The sequence below is a fragment of the Brassica napus genome, chromosome A10 (genome assembly GCF_020379485.1).
Source record: "Brassica napus cultivar Da-Ae chromosome A10, Da-Ae, whole genome shotgun sequence".
Classification (NCBI taxonomy): Eukaryota; Viridiplantae; Streptophyta; class Magnoliopsida; order Brassicales; family Brassicaceae; genus Brassica; species Brassica napus.
Window position 1 is genome coordinate 15,308,344 of NC_063443.1, and position 21,397 is coordinate 15,329,740.

Here is a 21,397-nt window from a genome sequence, read left to right on the forward strand (position 1 = left end):
GAAAGTTTTCAAAAGAGACACTTTGAAATACTGTAGAAACCACAAAAACACTTTTCAGTTCACTTATAAACCATTTAATTCTTTTTAAACACTAAAAATTAATTAGATTACTAAAATACTATTTTTGTTCTGTTTAGAACTCCATTTAAGATATTGGAGCGGTGGCGTTTATATACTTTCAGATGATTATGTAATGCTTCTAATTAGGCCTACTTCTAATAAATGAAAAACAACCTTAAATAGATAAAATTGCATGATAAGCCAAAATAACTACATTTTAAACCTAAAACCAAAAGGGAAGCGGGAAAAGAAAACATTGACTGATACATACGTCACCAGATTAGCACGTGTGAAGCTCGTATTGGATGGTTACGGAAATAATTATCAGAGGCAGACTATAAACAATCTGAAGGAGGTAACGTAACGTAGTGAAGGCGAGCTTATAAGTTGAGTCCTTTTCTCCTTCTTCTTCTTTCTCGTCGTCACTCTCCTACTTACCCGCTTCTTCTCCTCAGCTCGGAAGTTTGTTACCGACGGCGATTCATCGAACCAGAGTCTCGTCGGTTTTCTCGAACTGGAATCAATGAAGATATTTGTCAAAACGCTGAAGGGGGATCGCTTCGAGATCCAAGTCAACCTCGAGGATTCGGTACGTCGATTCTCAAGGATCTTTGCTCAAATCGTTTCTTGGCAAAGTTGAGTTTCATATCTAGGGTAGTAGCCAGGAGGTAGTTCGTTCGATTCCTTGTTGGTTACGGTAGAAGATTGACCACGGTTTCTTGATTGGCAAGTAATAACTTTAGTTGGTTTCTATAAAGAGTTATACTCTAGAGCTTTGAATGATGTGATCTTTCGTCAATGTGAACTCTAATACGCAAAGCTGCTTGTTAATGGCAATATGGGCTTGGAAAGTAAAGAGAAGGCCCATGTTACCAAAGTTAAAGCTGAGCCCACTTGTGTTTCTTCTTCAACGGTCAAAACGTCTTCCTCACAAACGACAACGATGTCTCTCCGTACGGCTCAGCCAGCTCAGACAAGAAGGACCACCAACAGATTTGAACCTCTTAGGTTATGTGCTGTCACTGGGTGACACAAGGGGTTTGCCCTAGTAGGGTTTTACTATATAAGTTAAAGAGTTGTAAACGTTGCCTCTCAAGTGGAATAGAATCAAAAGTTAAAGTTTTCATCTTGTTCTGTCTCTTCTTCTCTGTTTCACATGGTATCAGAGCCAATCGGTTCTGAGTCATGGAAGAAAACGATTCACCGTCAACACCTTCTCTGAGTATCACTCAGTGTGTTACTCTCAAGCTCTCAGCTACAAACTACCTTCTTTGGAAGACACAGTTTGAATCCTTCCTCTCCAGTCAGTCTTTGCTCGGGTTTGTGAATGGAAGCTCTATTCGTCCAGCTCCTACCGTCAGTGTCAGAAACGGAGAAGCAACTGAAGAGCAAGCCAACCCTGAGTTCTCAAAATGGATGCGAAAGGATCAACTTGTCATGGCTTGGTTGTTTGGGTCTTTGACAGAAGAAGCTCTGCGCTCAGTCTATGGGCTTCACTCAGCTCAAGAGGTCTGGTTTACTCTTGGAAAGAAGTATAATAGGGTTTCAGCCACTCGCAAACTTGATCTTCAACGGAAGCTCCAAGGTATGACTAAGGGTCAGAAGTCTATGTCTGAGTATCTTAACGGTGTGAAGTCAGTTTGTGATCAGTTAGACTCTATTGGGTGTGCTTTGTCGGAACATGAGATGATTTATGGGGCTCTAGCTGGTTTAGGAAAGGAGTATGAATCTATAAGTACTGTGATTGAACACTCCATGGATTCTGTGCCTGATTTGCGCTTTGAAGATGCTGTGTTCAAGCTTGTTACATTCGATGACAAACTTCAGGTTTACAATCAACCACCAGAAACAACTCCTCACATGGCGTTTGCTACTGGTCGTGGATACAGTTTTCGTGGTAGAGGAGGCAACAGTTATCGTGGAGGCTCAAACAGAGGTCGTGGGTCTAATAACTACTCAACAAGAGGAAGAGGTTTCAGTCAACAGTTCTCTGGAGGGTCTGGTTCTGGTACAAGACCCACCTGTCAGATATGCGGTCGATATGGTCACTCAGCTGCTCGATGTTATAACAGGTTTGATCAAGATTATGAGGGTCCAGACACAGTTCACAACGCTCTGGCAACCATGAAGTTGTCTGATCAAGAACATCGGTCTGGAGGAGAATGGTATCCTGACTCTGCAGCGTCGGCTCACATCACCAACAGCGAGACTCACCTGCAATCCTCTGAACCGTATGCTGGTAATGATCAAGTTATTGTTGGAAATGGTGACTATTTGCCAATCACTCATGTGGGTTCCATTGCCTTACACACTCCACAAGGTATTTTAAAACTTGATGATGTTCTGGTGTGTCCTGAGATTACAAAGTCATTACTTTCAGTGTCTAAACTGACATCTGATTATCCTTGTGAGATTACATTTGACTCTGACTCTGTGTATGTTAAGGACAAGGGAACAAAACAGGTGATGGCTCAAGGAAAAAGACATAAAGATCTTTACTTGTTGAAGGATACAAGGTTTCAAGCTTACTACTCTACAAGGCAGCAAGCTACAAGTGATGGGGTTTGGCATCAAAGATTGGGTCATCCTCACAAGGATATCCTTCAACTTCTAGTTCACCGTAAAGCTGTTATGTTGAATAAGAAAGAGCCGCAGTTGATGTGTGATGCGTGCCAATTAGGAAAGAGCTGCAGGTTACCATTTTTGTCTTCTGAGTCTGTTTCAAGTAAACCATTGGAAAAGATTCATTGTGACTTATGGGGTCCAAGTCCTGTAGTGTCTTCTCAGGGTTTTAAGTACTATGTGATATTTATTGACAGTTATTCTAGATTCACATGGTTTTATCCTCTAAAGTGCAAGTCTGAATTCTTTTCTGTCTTTACTCGTTTTCAAAGCATGGTTGAGAATCAGTTTCAACACAAGATATTGCAGTTTCAATCAGATGGAGGGGGTGAGTTCATTAACCGATCGCTTCTCACTCATTTGGCAAACTGTGGCATCAAACACTTAGTGTCATGTCCGCATACACCTCAGCAGAACGGGCTAGCTGAGAGGAAGCATAGGCATATCACTGAACTCGGTATAACTATGCTCTTTCACAGCAAAGCTCCACAAAACTTATGGGTTGAAGCGTTTTTTACTGCAACCTTTCTTGGCAATCTTCTTCCTTCATCTGTTCTGTCTGATTCTCTCAGTCCCTATGAAGTTCTTCACAGAAAACCACCGGTTTACACTGCTCTACGTGTTTTTGGTTGCAAATGCTACCCTTATCTTCGGCCTTATATGAGCAACAAACTTGATCCAAAATCTCTCCCTTGTGTTTTTCTTGGTTACAATGAAAAATATAAAGGGTATAGATGTTTTTATCCTCCGAGTGGAAAGGTTTATATCAGTCGGCATGTGTTGTTTGAAGAACACAACTTTCCTTATTCTGATATATACAGCAAGTTTCATAAAGAGTCATCTTCTCCTCTGCTCAATGCCTGGAGAAAAACATACATTCATCAAGATGTATCGTCCTCTACTGAATCTAATCAGTCTTTTACTCTTCGAGATGAAGAGTTTCCACCTCTGAGGAGACATAACCAAGATCCTCCTCCTTGTGAAGAGCCTCAACCACAATCTCCGCTGTTGCATTTGAATGGAGAAGAAGAGGATGTCTTATCATCTGATCATGAATCTGATGATAGTTTCGAAGCTCCTGAAGCAGTTGTCCCTGCAGTAGTCGCTCCTGAAGCTGTTGCTCCTGAAGTAGTCGCTCCTGAAGCAGTTGCTCCACCTGTTCACTCAATGACAACTCGTGCAAAGGCAGGAATCATGAAGCCTAATCCTCGCTATGCCCTGTTCACAGTTAAGTCTTCTTTTCCTGAGCCTAAGTCTGTCAAAGCTGCGCTGAAAGATGAAAGATGGACCGAGGCAATGGATATTGAAATGGATAACATGGAGGAGACTGAAACATTTGAATTGGTTCCACCAGAAGAGGGTCAGGATCCAATTGACTGTGGTTGGATATTCAAGACAAAGCTCAATGCAGATGGTACTCTCCTTAAACGTCGTGCTCGTCTGGTTGCTCGGGGAAACCAACAGGAAGAAGGTGTGGATTATCTTGAAACCTTTAGCCCTGTGGTGCGAACTGCTACAATAAGAACCATTCTTCATGTTGCGGTTACAAAAGGATGGAACATACGCCAATTGGATGTTCAAAATGCGTTTCTTCATGGTGATCTCAAGGAAAGTGTGTACATGATTCAACCTCCGGGTTATGAAGATAAGGCTCGACCAGACTTTGTGTGCAAACTGAAGAAAGCGATCTACGGGCTCAAACAAGCACCACGGGCTTGGTTTGACAAGTTCAGTAACTATTTGTTGCAGTTTGGGTTTGAGTGCAGCTTTCCTGATCCATCGCTCTTCATTTATCATCGTGGAGCTGATGTAGTTTACTTGCTACTCTATGTTGATGATATGATTGTTACAGGAAACAACAATGCCTTGCTTGAAATTCTTTTGCGTAGTCTGAATGCAGAGTTCCGAATGAAAGATATGGGTGACGTGCACTACTTTCTTGGCATTCAGGTACATCACACTGATGAAGGGCTTGTGTTGAATCAGTCCAAGTACGCACAGGATCTTCTCATTACTGCAGGTATGCAAGACTGTGCTCCAATGCCAACTCCTCTGCCAATGAAACTTGATAAGCTGCAAGGTCAGGATGAAGTCTTCGCTGAACCGTCATACTTCCGTAGCCTTGCTGGGAAGCTGCAGTATCTCACTCTAACAAGACCAGACCTGCAGTTCTCTGTAAATTACATTTGTCAGAAGATGCATCAGCCTAGTGTCTCAGACTTTCATCTCTTAAAACGCATATTGCGATATGTCAAAGGCACTACTGAGATGGGGATTAGTATCAAGAAAACTACAGACTCTACTCTCCTCTGTTATAGTGATAGTGACTGGGCTGGGTGTAGGACAACACGTCGCTCCACTGGTGGATTCTGTACGTTCTTGGGTCAAAACATCATCTCTTGGTCTGCCAAACGACATGATACTGTGTCCAAGTCGTCTACTGAAGCCGAGTATCGAACGATGTCTCTGGCTGCTTCTGAAGTGGCTTGGCTTCAGAATCTGTTGAAGATAATGGGACTACAGCAACAGCGGATGCCTCTGCTCCTGTGTGACAATCTTTCAGCAGTGTGTCTCTCTGCCAATCCCATGTTTCACAAACGGACCAAACACTTCGAGGTGGACTTTCATTATGTAAGGGAGCGTGTTGCTCTGAAGCTTCTTGAGGTTAAACACATACCAGCTGCGTTTCAGATTGCTGATGTGTTTACCAAGTCTCTGTCTCAGGCTGCGTTTCAACGTCTTCGGAGCAAACTCAGCGTTTCCTTGCACTCCACTCTGAGTTTGAGGGGGTGTAATGGCAATATGGGCTTGGAAAGTAAAGAGAAGGCCCATGTTACCAAAGTTAAAGCTGAGCCCACTTGTGTTTCTTCTTCAACGGTCAAAACGTCTTCCTCACAAACGACAACGATGTCTCTCCGTACGGCTCAGCCAGCTCAGACAAGAAGGACCACCAACAGATTTGAACCTCTTAGGTTATGTGCTGTCACTGGGTGACACAAGGGGTTTGCCCTAGTAGGGTTTTACTATATAAGTTAAAGAGTTGTAAACGTTGCCTCTCAAGTGGAATAGAATCAAAAGTTAAAGTTTTCATCTTGTTCTGTCTCTTCTTCTCTGTTTCACACTTGTAGGGTTTCGTTTCTTAGATCCATGAGTCTCCTCTGTATTGTTCTGTTTTCGTTAAGTAGCTGATTAACTGATGGGTTATACATGTGTGTGATTAGGTTGCTGATGTGAAGAAGAACATAGAAACCGTGATGCGAGTTACTGCTGCAGAACAAATGCTTATTCATAAAGGGAAAGTGCTTAAAGATGAAACAACGATGGAGGCTAACGAAGTTTCCGAGAAAAGCATTATTGCCGTTATGAAGGTGTGCTTAGGGTTTGGTAAAGGGTAATGAAAGTTTATGATCTAGAGTTTAGCTTATTGATATGTGCATGGTTGGGGCTTATATTGTAGAGAAAACATGCATCTACCGTAACGTCTACCTCATCTGCTAGCCTTAAACCTCAGGTGAGTTGGTAATTATCATTGTTATCATTTAACCTAAGATTCTTGTACCGTACGTCTTGTGATTCTGAAGAGAATCCAGCCTACCTTGTGTTTAATAATTGATAATAACTTAAGACTGATTTAGGCTCATGCAGCGCCTCCTCATGCTGCTGCATCAAATGTGAACTATAAAAGTATTTCAGAGAGTGACATTCAGCAGATTCTTGAGACGGTCAGTGGAACCTGGAGCCGTGAAGCGGTTGCCTATGCACTCTACTTTGCATCTAATGACCTTGATAAAGCTGTGGAATATCTTTACTTTGTGAGTTCTTCATAACCCTAAACGTTGTCTGCCCATAGTAAGAGAATGTCTAGTTTTAAGATTGATCATAAGTTATATATCTTTTTAAAGGGGTTGCCGGAGCAGAGTGAAGATCCTTACAAAACGGAGGTAATACTCTATATTTTATTGAAGCAAGAGGGTATGTATAATCTGAATACTGAGAATAAAATGTAATGAAAAGGGCACACAGGAGCATACTCAAGAACCTGAAGCTCCTCAAGATGCAGTCCAAGAATGGTCACTTGATATCTTGCGTAACACTCCAGAGGTAGTCAGCTATTATTTCCATTTCTTCTTACTTGAAAGATAAAAGGCGATAGAGATGATTAAATTGGTGGAGATCTAACTAGTTATTTTGTACGTTGTGACAACTAGTTTGAGTATGTACGACCTCTGGTGCAATCAGACCCTAGTCTCCTACAGGTAAAACCAAAAAATGCAACTAAAGAAAAATGGAATAATGCAAATGATTTACTATGCTCAAGTTTTTGTTTTGGCTTTTGTTGAATCTTTGCTTGCTGCAGGAAATTCTGGAAGTGATAGAGGAACACAATCCGCAGTTGGTTCAGTTTATTCTTGACAACAAAGCAGACTTCACACGCTTAGTACTGGAGCAGCCTCAGGAACACCAAGACAACGACGTCTTACACTTTCAAAGCAACGAACCAAACAACGGAGGAGAAAGGTATTAAACTTAATTATCATAATGTTAGTAGTAAAATGATATAGAAATTAACTGAGATTTTCCTGTGGATTCTTTGTTGTTGTGTGATTCAGTGGAAACCAAGTGGGAAAGTCTGAAGAAACCGAAGTTGAGCAGCCTCAAGCAGACCAAACCAACAAACCAAACAACGGAGATGGGTACAAAAATTTACCATAAGTAGTAGTAAAATAATACAGAAATTAACTGCGCTTTCTTGTGGATTCTTTGTTGTTGTGTGATTCAGTGACAACCAAGTGGGAGGAGAGTCTGAGGAAACCGAAGTTGAAACGACAAAAGATGCAGAAGCGAAAACCCGTGTTGAAGCAGAGATTGAATGCCTTGAGAAACAATTTAGTGAGATCTAAGTGATTTTTTTATTTTGATGTTGCAAAAGTAAACTTGGAATATTTTTCCAGATAATCACAAATTCAGGCGTAAGTGATTTGTTATTTTTTTTGTTTAAATAAAGATGAACTATATACGTACTTCAGATGATTATATATATATATATATATATATATATATATATATATACTTGCTTGTTATAATGATAAACTGCCTTAACTAGATGGAATTGCATGATAAGATAAATAACTACGTTTTCAACCTAAAACTGAAAGGTGAAGAGGGAAAAGAAAAACATTGAAAGATATACACACCCTCGATTTATTATTTACGTAGGTCACCAGATTAACACGTGTCAAAATCGTATTGGATGATTAGAGAAATAATTATCTCAGAGGAGGTAACGTAGTGAAAGCGCGCGTATAGGTTCAGTCGTTTTCTTCTCCTTTCTCGTCGTCCCTCACATACATACCTGCTTCTTCTCAGTTCTCAGCTCGGAAGTTTTGTTACCGACGGCGATTTATCGAAACAGAATCTCGCCGGTTTTGTCGAACTGAAATCTTTTCTTTCTCCGGTGAAGAGAAGATGAAGATATTCGTCAAAACTCTGAAGGGTGCTCGGTTCGAGATCCAAGTCAAACCAGAGGATTTGGTACGTAAATTGTCAAGAAACTTTCTTAAATCGTTTGCAAAAAACTTTTCTTAAATCGTTTCTTGGCACAGTTGAGTTTCATATAGTTCGGTCGATTTCTTGTTCATAACGGTAGAATATCGATCACTCTTTCTTGATCAGCAAGTTAGTTACTTTTGGTGGTTTCTATAGAGAGTAATACTCTAGAGTCTTTGAATCATGTTCTCTTTCGTCAATATGAACTCTGAAAGTGATACGCAAAGATGCTTGTAGGGTTCTTAGATCCATGCGTCTCCTCTATATTTGATATTGTTCTGTTTTCGTGAAGTAGCTGATTTAACTGATGGTTATATACAAAAAATATATATGTGAGTGTGATCAGGTTGCTGATGTGAAGAAGAACATAGAGACGGTGCTGGGAGTTACTGCGTATCCTGCTGCAGAACAAAGGCTTATTCACAAGGGGAAAGTGCTTAAAGATGAGACAACAGTAGAGGCTAACAATGTTTCCGAGAAAAGCACTATTGGCGTTATGAAGGTATGTGCTAAGGGTTTGGTAAATATGGTAATGAAATTTTATGGTCTGGAGTTTATATAAGCTTATTGATCTGTGCGTGCATGGTCGGGGCTTATTAATGTAGAGAAAACCTGCATCTGCTAGCCTTAAACCTCTGGTGAGTTGGTATCATTGCTTTCATTAATTATTCTTGTACCTTTACATCTTTTGTTTAGTGAGTGATAGTAACTTGAGATGCTGCTGCATCAAATGTGAAGTATGAAAGTATTTCAGAGAATAACATTCAGTGGATTCTTGAGATGTCCGGAGGAGAGTGGGAGCGTGACCTGGTTGAGGATGCACTCTATTTGGCATATAATGACATTGATAAAGCTGTGGAATATATTTACTTTGTGAGTTCTCTTCAGAACCCTTTGCCGATAGTAAGGTAAAATATATCGTTTGAAGACTGATCATAATTTTTTTTTCCTTAAAAAAAGGGGTTGCCGGTGGACAGTGAATATCCTTCTATAACAGAGGTAATACACTAAATTTTGTTTAAGCAATAGGGTATATTTGTACACTGACGACTGAGAAAAACTGTAATGAAAAGGGCATAAATGATCAAACTCATGAACCTGAACCCGTTTCTAGTTCTTCTTACTTGAAAGATCAAAGGAGATTGAGATTAAATTGATGGAGATCTACCTAACTAGTTTTTCTTTGTACGTTGTGACAACTAGTTCGAGAATGTACGACCTCGGGTGCAGTCAGACCCTAGTCTCCTAGAGGTAAAACCAAAATGCAACAAAAGATAAAAATAATGCCAATCTCTAGTATTTTATTTGGTTTTGTTGAATCTTTAGAATATCTTTACTTTGTGAGTTTTCTTCAGAACCCTGTGCCCATTTATAGTAAGGGAATAAGTAGTCTTAAGACTGATAAGTTTGTTTCTTTTAAAGGAGCTCCTGGTGCAGATTGAAGATCTTTTCATAACGGAGGTAATACACTAAATTTTATTGAAGCAAGAGGGGTATGTGTAAATCTGAAGACTGAGAATAAAAATGTAATGAAAAGGGTGAAACTCATCAAGAACCTGATGAACGTCCTTCAGCAGCCGACCTAGAACAGTCACTTGATTTCGCGCGTTACACTCAAGAGGTATTGAGCCTGTACTTCTTACTTGAAAGAACAAAATAGAGAGAGAGAGAGATTAAATTTGGGTACGTTGTGACAACTAGTACGATCGCGAGTATCTACGAGCTTTGGCGCGATCACACCCTAGTATCGTTAAGGTAAAACCAAAAATGCAACATAGAAAAAAAGAAAATGCAAATGAATATATTGTGCTTCTCAAGTTTTTTATTTGGTTTTGTTGAATATTTGCTTGCTGCAGGATTTTGTGGAGATGGTACATGAAGACAATCCGCTATTTTTTCAGTTTATTCGAGACAACAAAGCAGACATCTTACGCTTACTACGTGAAGGGGGAACAGGGTAAACATTGTTCTTAGTTTATGATTCAGAGACTGAGATCCTAAATTGAACTAGAGCTCTTCGTTAAGTAATTTTTGTGGATTTTCAGCGGCACCGAAATGGAGCAGCCTCGTGAACACCCAGCAGTCGAGACCAACGAACCAAAGAATGGAGGAGATGGGTACAAAATTTACCATAATTAATTAATGTTGGTAGTAAAAATGAACTGAGCTTTCTTTTGGGTTTAAGTTCTTGTGGATTGTTTGTTGTTGTATGATTCAGTGGCAACCAAGTAGGAGAGTCTAAAGAAACCGAAGTTGAAGTCGTCACCCCTGAGGATTACGAATTGATCGAACGGGTCTGGTCTATGTGTTCTACTCTTGGTTTCTTAGAAAACTCAACTTCATTTGGATTCGTTATTGTTAAGCTAGATGGGCTTCCAACCTAAAACCAATTGGTGATAAGTGGAGTGACCCATCCATCTATATTGCTAAGGATCCCTTCCAATATCCGATGTGGGACACTTTGTGTCTAATACGCCCTTTCGAGATGATGGTTCTTTGAGCGTCAATCTCGGAATGCTCGGGCAATGATCGATGGGCCAACTTTGGGCTGGATCGATAATGGATCGGATTGGACTGTGTGGATCGGGCTCTGATACCATGTTAAGCTAGATGGGCTTCCAACCTAAAACCAATTGGTGCTAAGTGGAGTGACCCATCTATCTTATATATTGCTTAGGATCCCTTCCAATATCCGATGTGGGACATTTATCCTATCTCGAAAGGGCGTATTAGACACAAAGTGTCCCACATCGGATATTGGAAGGGATCCTTAGCAATATATAAGATGGATGGGTCACTCCACTTAGCACCAATTGGTTTTAGGTTGGAAGCCCATCTAGCTTAACATGGTATCAGAGCCCGATCCACGCAGTCCAATCCGATCCATTATCGATCCAGCCCAAAGTCGGCCCATCGATCCTTGCCCGAGCATTCCGAGATTGACGCTCAAAGAGCCATCATCTCAAGGGGGCGTATTAGGATAAATGTCCCACATCGGATATTGGAAGGGATCCTAAGCAATATATAAGATAGATGGGTCACTCCACTTAGCACCAATTGGTTTTAGGTTGGAAGCCCATCTAGCTTAACAGTTATAACTATATTCATAATACGTGTGTTTTTGCTTTAAACCCAGCTGGAAGCATTGGGATTTGAGAGAGGTGATGCGGCGGTGGCGTACTTCGCTTGCAATAGGAACCTCCAAGTGGCTGCAAACCATCTTCTCGGTTACAAGCACAAGCACGAGCCTCGACGAAAATGACACCACTAAACCATGAGTTTCTTTCTTGGCTCGTAGTGGACCTAGTGGTTGCATACTTTTTTTTTTTCTATCGATAAGCAAATGTCATTGTTCTGTAACGTGGTTTCTTTTGCTCTGGTTACACAGTTGGAATACTGTGATTCTTTTTCTTTTGTTGTTGTGAAAGTTAACTTGGAATACTTTTCCAGATGATTACAGATACACGTCTAAATGATTTGTTTTGTTTTTTTTTTAAAGTAAAGATGGAATTAGAGCACCACATCTATAGAAAATTATATACTTTCAGATGATTATGTACTGCTTCTAATCAAATAATGATAAACAACCTTAAATAGATAGATTAATGGAATGATAAGCCAAATAACTACATTTTAAAACCTAAAACTAAAAGAGAAGCGGGAAAAGAAACATAGTCACCAGATTAGCACGTGTCAAGCTCATATTGGATGGTTAGAGAAATAATTATCAGAGGAAGAGATAAACCATATGTGAAGGAGGTAACGTAATGAAGGCGAGCGTATAAGTTGAGTCGTTTTCTTCTCCTTTCTCGTCGTCACTCTCCTTACTTACCCGCTTCTTCTTCTCAGCTCGGAAGGCGATTCAGCGAAACAGAGTCTCGCCGTTTTTCTCGAACTTGAATCTTCTTCGGCTCTTCGGTGAACGAGAAGATGAAGATATTTGTCAAAAATCTGAAGGGTGCTCGCTTCGAGATCCAAGTCAGTCCCGAGGATTCGGTACGTATATTCTCAAGAATCTTTGCTCAAACCGTTCCTTTGCACAGTTGAGATTCATATACGATTTCTTGTTCATTACGGTATAATATTGATCACTCTTTCTTGGTTGACAAGTTAGTCTTGAATCACGTGCTCTTTCGTCAATGTGAACTCTGATACGCAAAGCTGCTTGTAGGGTTTCGTTTCTTGGCAAAGTTGAGTTTCCATATATAGGGTAGGAGGTAGTTCGTTCGATACCTTGTTAATTACGGTAGAATATTGATCACTCTCTTTCTTGATCACTCTCTTTCTTGTTTGGATATTGCTCTGTTTTCGATTAAGTAGCTGATTGACTGACGGTTTATATACAAAATATATATGTGTGTGATCAGGTTGGTGATGTGAAGAAGAACATAGAGACCGTGATGGGAGTTACTGCATATCCTGCTGCAGAACAAGTGCTTATTCACAAAGGGAAAGTGCTTAAAGATGAAACAACACTAGCAGCTAACAACGTTTCCGAGAAAAGCGTTATTGGCGTTATAAAGGTGTGTGCTTAGGTTTGGTAAAATGGTAACGAAAGTTTATATGGTCTAGAGTTTAGCTTATTGATCTTGTGCATGGTCGGACTTATAAATGTAGAAAAAACCTGCATCTACTGTAACGTCCACTGCACCTGCTAGCCTTACTGCTCTGGTGAGTTGATACTATTGTTATCATCTAACCTAAAGATTCTTGTACCTTTTGCATCTTTTTATTCTGAAGTGAATGCAGACTGTTATGTTTCTCAACTATGTCTACCTTGTGTTTAATGAATGATAATAACTCGAGATTTGATTTAGGTTCATGCAGCGCATCCTTCTTCAACTGCAGCTGAGACTCCTGTAACTCCTACTGAACCTGCTTGGGATGCTGCATCAAATGGGAACTATGAAAGTATTTCAGAGAGTAACATTCAGCAGATTCTTGAGATGGTCCGTGGAGCCTGGAGCCGTGAAGCGGTTGCCTATGCACTCTGTTTGGCATATGATGACCTTAATAAAGCTTTGGAATATATTTACTTTGTGAGTTCTTCTTCAGAACCATGTGCCCATATATTATTGTAAGGTAATGTGGAGTTTGAAGACTGACAAGTTTTTTCTTAAAAAAGGGGGATCCCGGTGAAGAGTGAAGATCATTACACAACGGAGGTAAATACACTAAATTTGTTGAAGCAAAAGGGTATGTGTAACCTGAAGACTGAGAGAATAAAATGTAATGAAAAGGGCACACAGGAGCAAACTCAAGAACCTGAAGAAACAGACCTGGAATGGTCACTTGATTCCTTGCGCCACACTCCAGAGGTATTGAGCTGTTTCCAGTTCTTCGTCTTACTTGAAAGATCAAAGGAGATAGAGATGATTAAATTGGTGGAGATCTAACTAGTTTTTTTTTTGTACGTTGTGACAACTAGTTTGAGCATCTACGACCTCTGGTGCAGTCAGATCCTAGTCTCCTAATGGTAAAAGCCAAATATGCAACAAAAGAAAAAGGGAATGCAAATAATTTATTATGCGAAGTTTTTTATTTGGTTTTGTTGGATCTTGCTGCAGGATTTTTTACTGATGCTAAAGGAACAAAATCCGCCATTCTTTCGGTTGATTCAAGACAACAAAGCAGACTTCTTACGCTTATTATTGGAGCAGCCTCAGGAACCAAACAACGGAGGAGATGGGTACGGAACTTAAAAGTTAAAAGCCATAATGTTAGTAGTAAAATGATATAGAAATTAACTGATCTTTCTTGTTGTTGTGTGATTCAGTGGCAACCAAGTGGGAGATTCTGAAGAAACCCAAGTTGTGCAGCCTCCTAAGGAGCTCCAAGCAGACCAAACCAATGAACCAAACAACGGAGGAGGAGATGGGTACAAAATTTACCATAATTAATGTTGGTAGTAAAAATGAACTGAGCTTTCTTTTGAGTTTAAGTTCTTGTGGATTGTTTGTTGTTGTGTGATTCAGTGGCAACCAAGTAGGAGAGTCTAAAGAAACCAAAGTTGAAGTCGCCACCCCTGAGGATTATGAATTAATCGAACGGGTGTGTCTATGTGTTCTTCTCTTGGTTTCTTAGAAAATCCAACTTCATTTGGATTCGTTACTATATTCATAATTGTGTTTTTGCTTTAAAAACAGCTGGAAGCATTGGGATTTGAGAGAGGTGATGCGGCGGTGGCGTACTTCGCTTGCAACAGGAACGTCCAAGTGGCTGCTAACCATCTTCTCGGTTACAAGCAATAGTCTCGACGAGAATAACACCACTAAACCAAACTATCTCTCACTATGAGTTTCTTTCTTGGCTTGTAGTGGTTATCTATTTTCTATCGAGAACTAAATGTCTTCGTTTGCAACGTAGTCTTTTTTGCAACGTAGTTTCTTTTGCTCTAGTTACACACAGTTGGGGTGATTGATTGATGTGTATACTACCTTTCCTTACCAAAAAAAAATCATTTCCAAAAACACTACAATTTAGTGTGATTATTTGCAGCTTTCATATGACCTTGTACTGACTAAGGAAACAAAAAAGGAATAAATAATTGTTTAGTTGTTTATTATCTCCATCTAAAAACAGTACCATTGAATAATTATCTTTTTCGGGAGGGGGGCTGTAATTAGTCTACCTTTTGGCTCTGAAACAAAGCACTTTCTGAATATATATTTTTCCAGTGAGACCATATTTTTGGGAAAGGCTCTTTCTACGAAGCTAACGATGGGAGGAAGAATACGAGAAGTAAATATTCTTTGATATCGAAAAAATCCATTTGGTGCCTTCAAAGTTCAAAGAGAATATAAGAAAAGCTACGAATATTACGAAGATAAAACTAAGACAAAAGTAACTTTCTCCAACAGATTTCTCACACGGTTTGTAATGATGCTTTTAGCTACTCAGGGAAAGCATGATCAAAGCTATATTAACCAACACTCAAATTACAGTCGAGTTATGTACGTGTGAATTAATACTTAATTATTAGAAAAAATCATGGAACTTCATGCCGTCGTAACTTGTAACTTGCAAGTTTAATGTTAAAATCTGCTACGATAACATTTTACCAATGGAAAAAACTAAAAACAATTACAAAAAATGTAATAGAATATTCGAGGGGAGGAATATATCATAAGAATTTTAGAAGATTTGTGAATTGTACTTGCCCATGGAATCTTTGCCGACTTGATGTTCTTTTGACTTCTCTACTTCTGTTTAGTCCTCTATGAAAAATAAAGAAAAAAAGACTTTCACACTGTTATTGATTATTATGCATGCATATAAATTACTAGTTATATGATATAATATAACATATGTTTTATTTTCTAGTTAATATATGAAAGATGAGCCGGAATAACGAACTATTCATCTCCAAAATAGTTAAAAGCGATTTATTTGCCCTAAACACTTAAAATGGAGATTCTAATAAGAAAACCTATTTTCACAAATGAAAGAAGATTACACTTATGAGAATGATATATTTTCTGTTTTATACCCACTAGTCTATCGTTATTGGATAATTATGTAGATAAATACATAAGAATTAGCATTTTTCGAAAAGGACAACAACAGTCTGAGTTCCACTTTGTAATGATACAAATAAGAAGTGATGTAACAACACGAATTGATTTGGTATCAAATCAACTGAAACTCAACTTACAGTCATTTAACTATTCATAATACCACGACTGGCAATAATGTTGATTATTCTTTTAGGATATAGCTCTTCAATGTTTTCATGTAAGCATAATTTGTTTTTATTTAGCGCAATATTCCGTTTAATATGAAAATTTTCCACGTGAATTTGGTATAGTTTCTTTGTGTAATGTTATTCTTTTCACACATTGATTATGATATTGTATTCAATCGTGAACTTGTTTCAGGCTTTTTAAGTCCTGGTCATAACTCATCATATTCTAATATTTATATATATTGTTTTGCTACCATACAAAATATATTTTACTTTTCATATGATCCCTTCTTATTTTACAAAATAGGTTGTTATAACTAACTAAACTAAGAGCATCTGCATCAGTGAACTCCATGGGAAGTTTACATAGTTTTCGAAAAAAATATATTAAAATAAACAAAAGAAGTAAACCTGTCTCTTGGAAGTTCACTGCACTGAACTCGGATCTTCACTGTAGCGCAGGCCTCAGGTACGTGGCGATCCGCGATTGGTCCGATTAATTAATTTTTCTTTTTCTTTTTAAACAAAAATCAAATAGAAAAAAAAAAATACTTTGTGAACTCCTTCTATGGGGTTCACTGCACTGAACCTGGATCTTCACTGTAGCGCGGACCCCACAGCACATGGCGGCCGCGATTGATCCGATTAATTAAACTTTTTTTTTTAAAACAAAAATCAAACAAAAATAATAATAATAAAAAAATATTTTGTGAACCCGGATTCACTGATGCAGATGCTCTAACGAGTTTATGATAGATCGGATCACTTGGTTTTATAACTACTATACAGACCTAAATAAATTTGTATGTTTTTTATATCTCTCGAGTAATATCCCCTATATATTAATTGAGAATCTTTTAAATAGTTATAACCTTAAGTTTGTATTAATTAAAAAGAGACTTCATCCTATGTGGCAGTTGTAGCTGAATTTTAGAGAGTTCTGGCAAAGCATAATCTAAAACTATACATCCCTAACGAGAAATACAATTCGATGGACCTATAACCGTATTATTTATACCATGCGCTTTAATTAATGGATGGTGTGCATACTACATGTAAGCGTAACTATATATTAACATATAATAATTCAAGTCCAAATGTATTCGTTTGTAAAAACTGTATCAAATTTTTTTGGAGCCATTACGTACAAGTTATAAAGCTTTGGAAAAAAATAATCTAATTGTCTTTGATGGAAAATATCATGTACATGTACATGTATACTAATGATCATTTTATACTCAACCATTCAAGAATTTTTTTAACACGTAATATATTATACTTAATACATTATCATGAATATCATAGTGTGTATTGCTACATAATCATGAATACCATAGTGTATCGTATACATAATTGTGGATCGATCGGTTCAATATGAAACCTTACCAGTAATTTATGGTTTGGGGTGGATTATGAATCGTCTGGTTCTCATACGGTTGAAGTCTATATAGTTTAAGACTTAAATCTAATAGAAGTTGATTGTATAGGAAATAAAAGATGCGATTTGTTAATGTATAGTTGTAACATAAAATATTAATCCTTGCTATTTCTATACGTGCAACCATTACATTTAAGAATATCTTTCGTAAGTGAAACTTTCTTAAATTATACAGATGTACATATATAATATTTTTAATACGAAAGATGTAAATAGTGCTTATTACTTAAATCTAGAAGTGTGTGATTCAAACAATTTTTTACTATGTATATAGTTTCACATCAAATATATTTTTTTTGCCAAATGATATTTTCTATACGTGAAAAATACTTTTATATGGATCATTCATAGTTGGAATTTTAAAATTTTGAATAATTCACATATATTCCATATTGTGTTGACATAAATGAGCTTTCGTCAGTTGTATACATTATTCCATAAAATATTGTTGAATGATTGTTATACTGTAAGTATAGATTTGTATAATAAAAAGTTTTTTGATTGTTTTGATTGATTGCTATAATTGAGAAGTTTTTATGATAATGAAAAGTTCATGTATTGCATGCATGCATCTATTGACCCTTTTTGTAGTAGTTTCTTCAAAATTTAATTTGCGCATCTTTGTTAATATATATACCAAATCTTATAATAAATGTTATTAAGCTACTATACAATTGATCATTTTTTATTCAATTGTATTATTCAGAACATTAGTTAATAGTATGGACAAAAAAAATGAACCGACCCAAACCAAACTGACCCAACCAATTCAAACAAATTAAAAACTAAAGTATATGTCTAGACTATTTGATTAAGATTTTATCAATCAAATTGGTTTATTTTGGTTCATTTTATGAACCAAGCGAAGCTGAAGTGTTTTTACTTATATTAGTTAAACATGATAATAATATTAAAATTTAATAAATTTAATCATTGATAAAAATGGAAGATCATGCGTATTTGGATCCTCTTTCGTCAACTGCTTTGCACCAAGTTGGTTGGCTCCTTATACTGGCCAAGAGGCTGCAAGTTAGTTTTTTAAAAGTTTCTAATCGATAGTCAAAAAAAAAACTTAAACGATTAAAAAAATTATACATTTTACTCACAATTTAAAAAAAAAAGAATTTCATAGATTAACATCAAAATCAGAAATCTACTTATTATAGTTAATTATATTAGGTTTGAATATAATAATATAAAATTATCTTTAGCTTTAAAATTAAATGTGAAGAAAATAATGATTTAATGTCAAATGATGATTTGTTTATGTTTTTATAAATTATATTTTTGTAACTGAAGTAGAACAAAACTACAAAAGGAAAACTAATCGACTGAAATAAACAAACACAAACAAAATTAAATTAAACCGCACTAAACACAAACCAAACCAAACTAAAACAAAATCGAACACAAATCAAACCTAAGTAAAACTGAACCAAATCAAACTATTTTGGGTTGAGCATAGTTAAGATTCTCTTATACCAAAATAAACCCAACCAAACTTATACCGAAGCTGTAAATAAACCGAGTGACGTGACATTATTTGTCAATACTATATGTTTTAAATATTTATCATAAAAATTCACCGTGCGCGTCTTATCCTAGTTGTAATATATTTAATATTCCTAAACAAAATCTTCTAACTATGATTCGTGGTTGACAAAAAAAAAAGGAAGAAGAAGGAAGAGCCATAATATAATATGGACGGCTTTGGAGTGGCCGGTGAAGATTCACCCACGTGAACTACATCAAGGATCTATTATTCTCATCTCCATAATTTACTATATAGATGCAATACTTTTTTTGTGACAAAAAGAAAAGATGCAATACTTAAAAAAAAACCATCATTTTTACAAAATTACAGCATTTATATAAACTATCCTCTATATAAAGAGCTTGAATGAATCTCATCTCATTGCATCTCACGCAACTAAAACCCTACCAGCAATACTACACTTCCAAAGTAAAAAAAGAACTAATGGCAGCTCTCTCCTTCACTCACAACCACCAATCATCCGACAACCGCCGTGGTGGATCTCACAACCACCGTCACGGTCCCATCGTTGAAGAAATCGAAGGACTCATCAAAGTTTTCAACGACGGTTGCGTCGAGAGACCTCCCATAGTCCCCACCGTCTCAGCCACCGTTCATCCATCTGCCAAGGTCACAGCCTTTGACATCAAACTATCCAATGACACGTGGGCACGTGTCTACATCCCCGACGCCGCAGCCTTCTCGCCCTCCGTTACTCTCCCTCTCCTTGTTTACTTCCACGGAGGCGGCTTCTGCGTTGGCTCCGCCGCTTGGAGCTGCTACCACGACTTCTTGACCGACCTCGCCGTTAAAGCCCGTTGCGTCATCGTTTCGGTAAACTACCGTTTGGCCCCTGAACACCGTCTCCCGGCGGCGTACGACGACGGAATTAACGTTGTCTCGTGGTTGATGAAGCAAGGATCTAACGGAGGATATTCTTGGGTGAATAAGTGTGATCTCTCGAACGTTTTCTTGGCCGGAGATAGCGCCGGAGCCAACGTAGCTTATCAAGTCGCCCTCAAAATCACAAACACTTCAAACCTCAAAGGCGTTATACTAATCCACCCTTTCTTCGGCGGCGAAGCAAGAACGTTCTCGGAGAAACAACAACACTCCAAGTCATCAGCGTTGACTCTCTCAGCTTCGGACACGTACTGGCGTCTCGCTCTGCCGCGAGGCGTCAGTAGAGACCATCCTTGGTGCAACCCTCCGATAAGTTCATCGGCGAGGTTACCGACGACGATGGTGTTTATGGCTGAGTTTGATATACTAAAAGATAGGAACATGGAGATGTGTAAAATGATGAGAAGCCATGGAAAGAGAGTTGAAGGTATCATTCATGGAGGAGTTGGTCACGCTTTTCATATTCTCGACAAATCTTCGGTGTCACGTGATCGAATCCACGACATGATGTGTCGTCTCCGCAACTTCATTCATCCATAATCATTCGCTAAAGCATTTAGGAACCTTTAAGTAAATCAATCAAGACATTAAAGTAATTAAGAGTTGCTTTTCTAGTGTTTTCAATGGATGTGATTAGTATAAACTATAAACTAGTCTGATTCCTCCTGTTGTATTATGTTGTTTTGATATATAGTTATATAAGCTTTTGGTTTATGTTGTAATGGCTTGTATTTCACTATCATGTACCCAGTGCTCCTTCTTTGCTGTTAATGATATTGAGAGCTTAAGATATATTTTGTCGTCTAGTATCTACCTTTTGTTTTCTTGCACTATTATTTTTCTTATGGTTGACTTTGGTAAATTTGTCTCCATGACAGAGACCCATACAGCTAAAAACTTTTTATTGGATAAAACAAACAAGGGTTAAATTTTAGGTCAAACTAAACCAGTTCTGGTTATCTAAACTTTTAGGTATAAAGTTTACACATATTAATGAATCCATTTAAGTTGTGAAATATTGTACTTAATATGCCAGTTATATACTTATACGAAGAGATTAATATGCTAACTACCTTTCATTCTTGCTTACCCAAAAAAAAACTCTCTTTTAATACCTACAGATACATAGGTATTGTATAAATTTTATTTTTGGTTAATTTGTAAATGGAAGATAGGTTATTAAGATGGGAAGTATCTCTTCCACAAAGCTTAAGGTTGTGTGTAATTCACACGAAAACAGTTAAATCGACTCAAAAAGAGGAGAGTAGTTGACTTAGTTAATGTATGGTCCTGGACTTCCAAATGCACTAAAGAAGATGATTTTTATTCTTGTCTTTTTCTTCTTTTCTCACTTTTTTTAACGGGGCTTGTTCATATGGAATGTCAAAAAGAACAAACAAGTTGGTATCCATATCAGTAAGTTAATTTCGTGACGTCTATATCCACAACCTGTCTTTTATTTTGTTTCTATTCGATCGGTCATATTATACATATTTTGCTTGGAGGAGCGAGTCCAACATATGCAAACACCACAATAATTCACGGAAAAGAGTGTTACAATATAGAGTTCTCTTGATATGTTTTGAATTTGGAGTTGCTGCCGCACCAA

At 37.8% G+C, this 21,397-nt stretch overlaps 4 protein-coding genes across 5 annotated transcripts; all 4 read left to right on the plus strand.

Annotated features, from left to right (window-relative positions):
• The first annotated feature begins 97 nt into the window (after positions 1 to 97).
• On the plus strand, positions 98 to 7,702 carry LOC106372031 (ubiquitin receptor RAD23c-like). The gene is made up of 10 exons (XM_048742278.1): positions 98 to 649; positions 5,904 to 6,050; positions 6,140 to 6,193; positions 6,318 to 6,494; positions 6,585 to 6,623; positions 6,697 to 6,783; positions 6,891 to 6,938; positions 7,040 to 7,200; positions 7,293 to 7,376; positions 7,463 to 7,702. Exons 1-10 carry the CDS (start codon positions 584 to 586, stop codon positions 7,581 to 7,583), a joined length of 984 nt encoding a protein of 327 aa, XP_048598235.1. The 5' UTR covers positions 98 to 583; the 3' UTR covers positions 7,584 to 7,702.
• Positions 7,703 to 7,900: 198 nt separating this feature from the next.
• Positions 7,901 to 11,705, plus strand: LOC106372033 (ubiquitin receptor RAD23c-like). The gene is made up of 13 exons (XM_048742276.1): positions 7,901 to 8,214; positions 8,576 to 8,731; positions 8,835 to 8,867; positions 8,968 to 9,102; positions 9,190 to 9,228; positions 9,433 to 9,480; positions 9,652 to 9,690; positions 9,767 to 9,850; positions 9,931 to 9,984; positions 10,086 to 10,186; positions 10,275 to 10,346; positions 10,448 to 10,523; positions 11,366 to 11,705. Exons 1-13 carry the CDS (start codon positions 8,149 to 8,151, stop codon positions 11,489 to 11,491), a joined length of 1,029 nt encoding a protein of 342 aa, XP_048598233.1. The 5' UTR covers positions 7,901 to 8,148; the 3' UTR covers positions 11,492 to 11,705.
• A 134-nt stretch (positions 11,706 to 11,839) lies between these two features.
• On the plus strand, positions 11,840 to 15,785 carry LOC111206076 (ubiquitin receptor RAD23c-like). Of its 2 annotated transcripts, XM_048742274.1 has the most exons (11): positions 11,840 to 12,225; positions 12,597 to 12,752; positions 12,847 to 12,900; positions 13,047 to 13,268; positions 13,356 to 13,394; positions 13,470 to 13,547; positions 13,658 to 13,705; positions 13,797 to 13,918; positions 14,006 to 14,107; positions 14,205 to 14,280; positions 14,376 to 15,785. In XM_048742274.1, exons 1-11 carry the CDS (start codon positions 12,160 to 12,162, stop codon positions 14,478 to 14,480), a joined length of 1,068 nt encoding a protein of 355 aa, XP_048598231.1. In that variant the 5' UTR covers positions 11,840 to 12,159; the 3' UTR covers positions 14,481 to 15,785. The 2 variants fall into 2 exon arrangements, with proteins under 2 accessions (XP_048598231.1, XP_048598232.1); XM_048742275.1 differs by lacking the exon at positions 14,006 to 14,107 and having other exon boundaries at positions 14,376 to 14,548.
• Positions 15,786 to 16,838: 1,053 nt separating this feature from the next.
• LOC106372034 (probable carboxylesterase 17) lies at positions 16,839 to 20,580 on the plus strand. The gene has a single exon (XM_048742273.1). The coding sequence runs from the start codon at positions 19,252 to 19,254 to the stop codon at positions 20,326 to 20,328; it is 1,077 nt and encodes a 358-aa protein (XP_048598230.1). The 5' UTR covers positions 16,839 to 19,251; the 3' UTR covers positions 20,329 to 20,580.
• Positions 20,581 to 21,397: the final 817 nt, after the last annotated feature.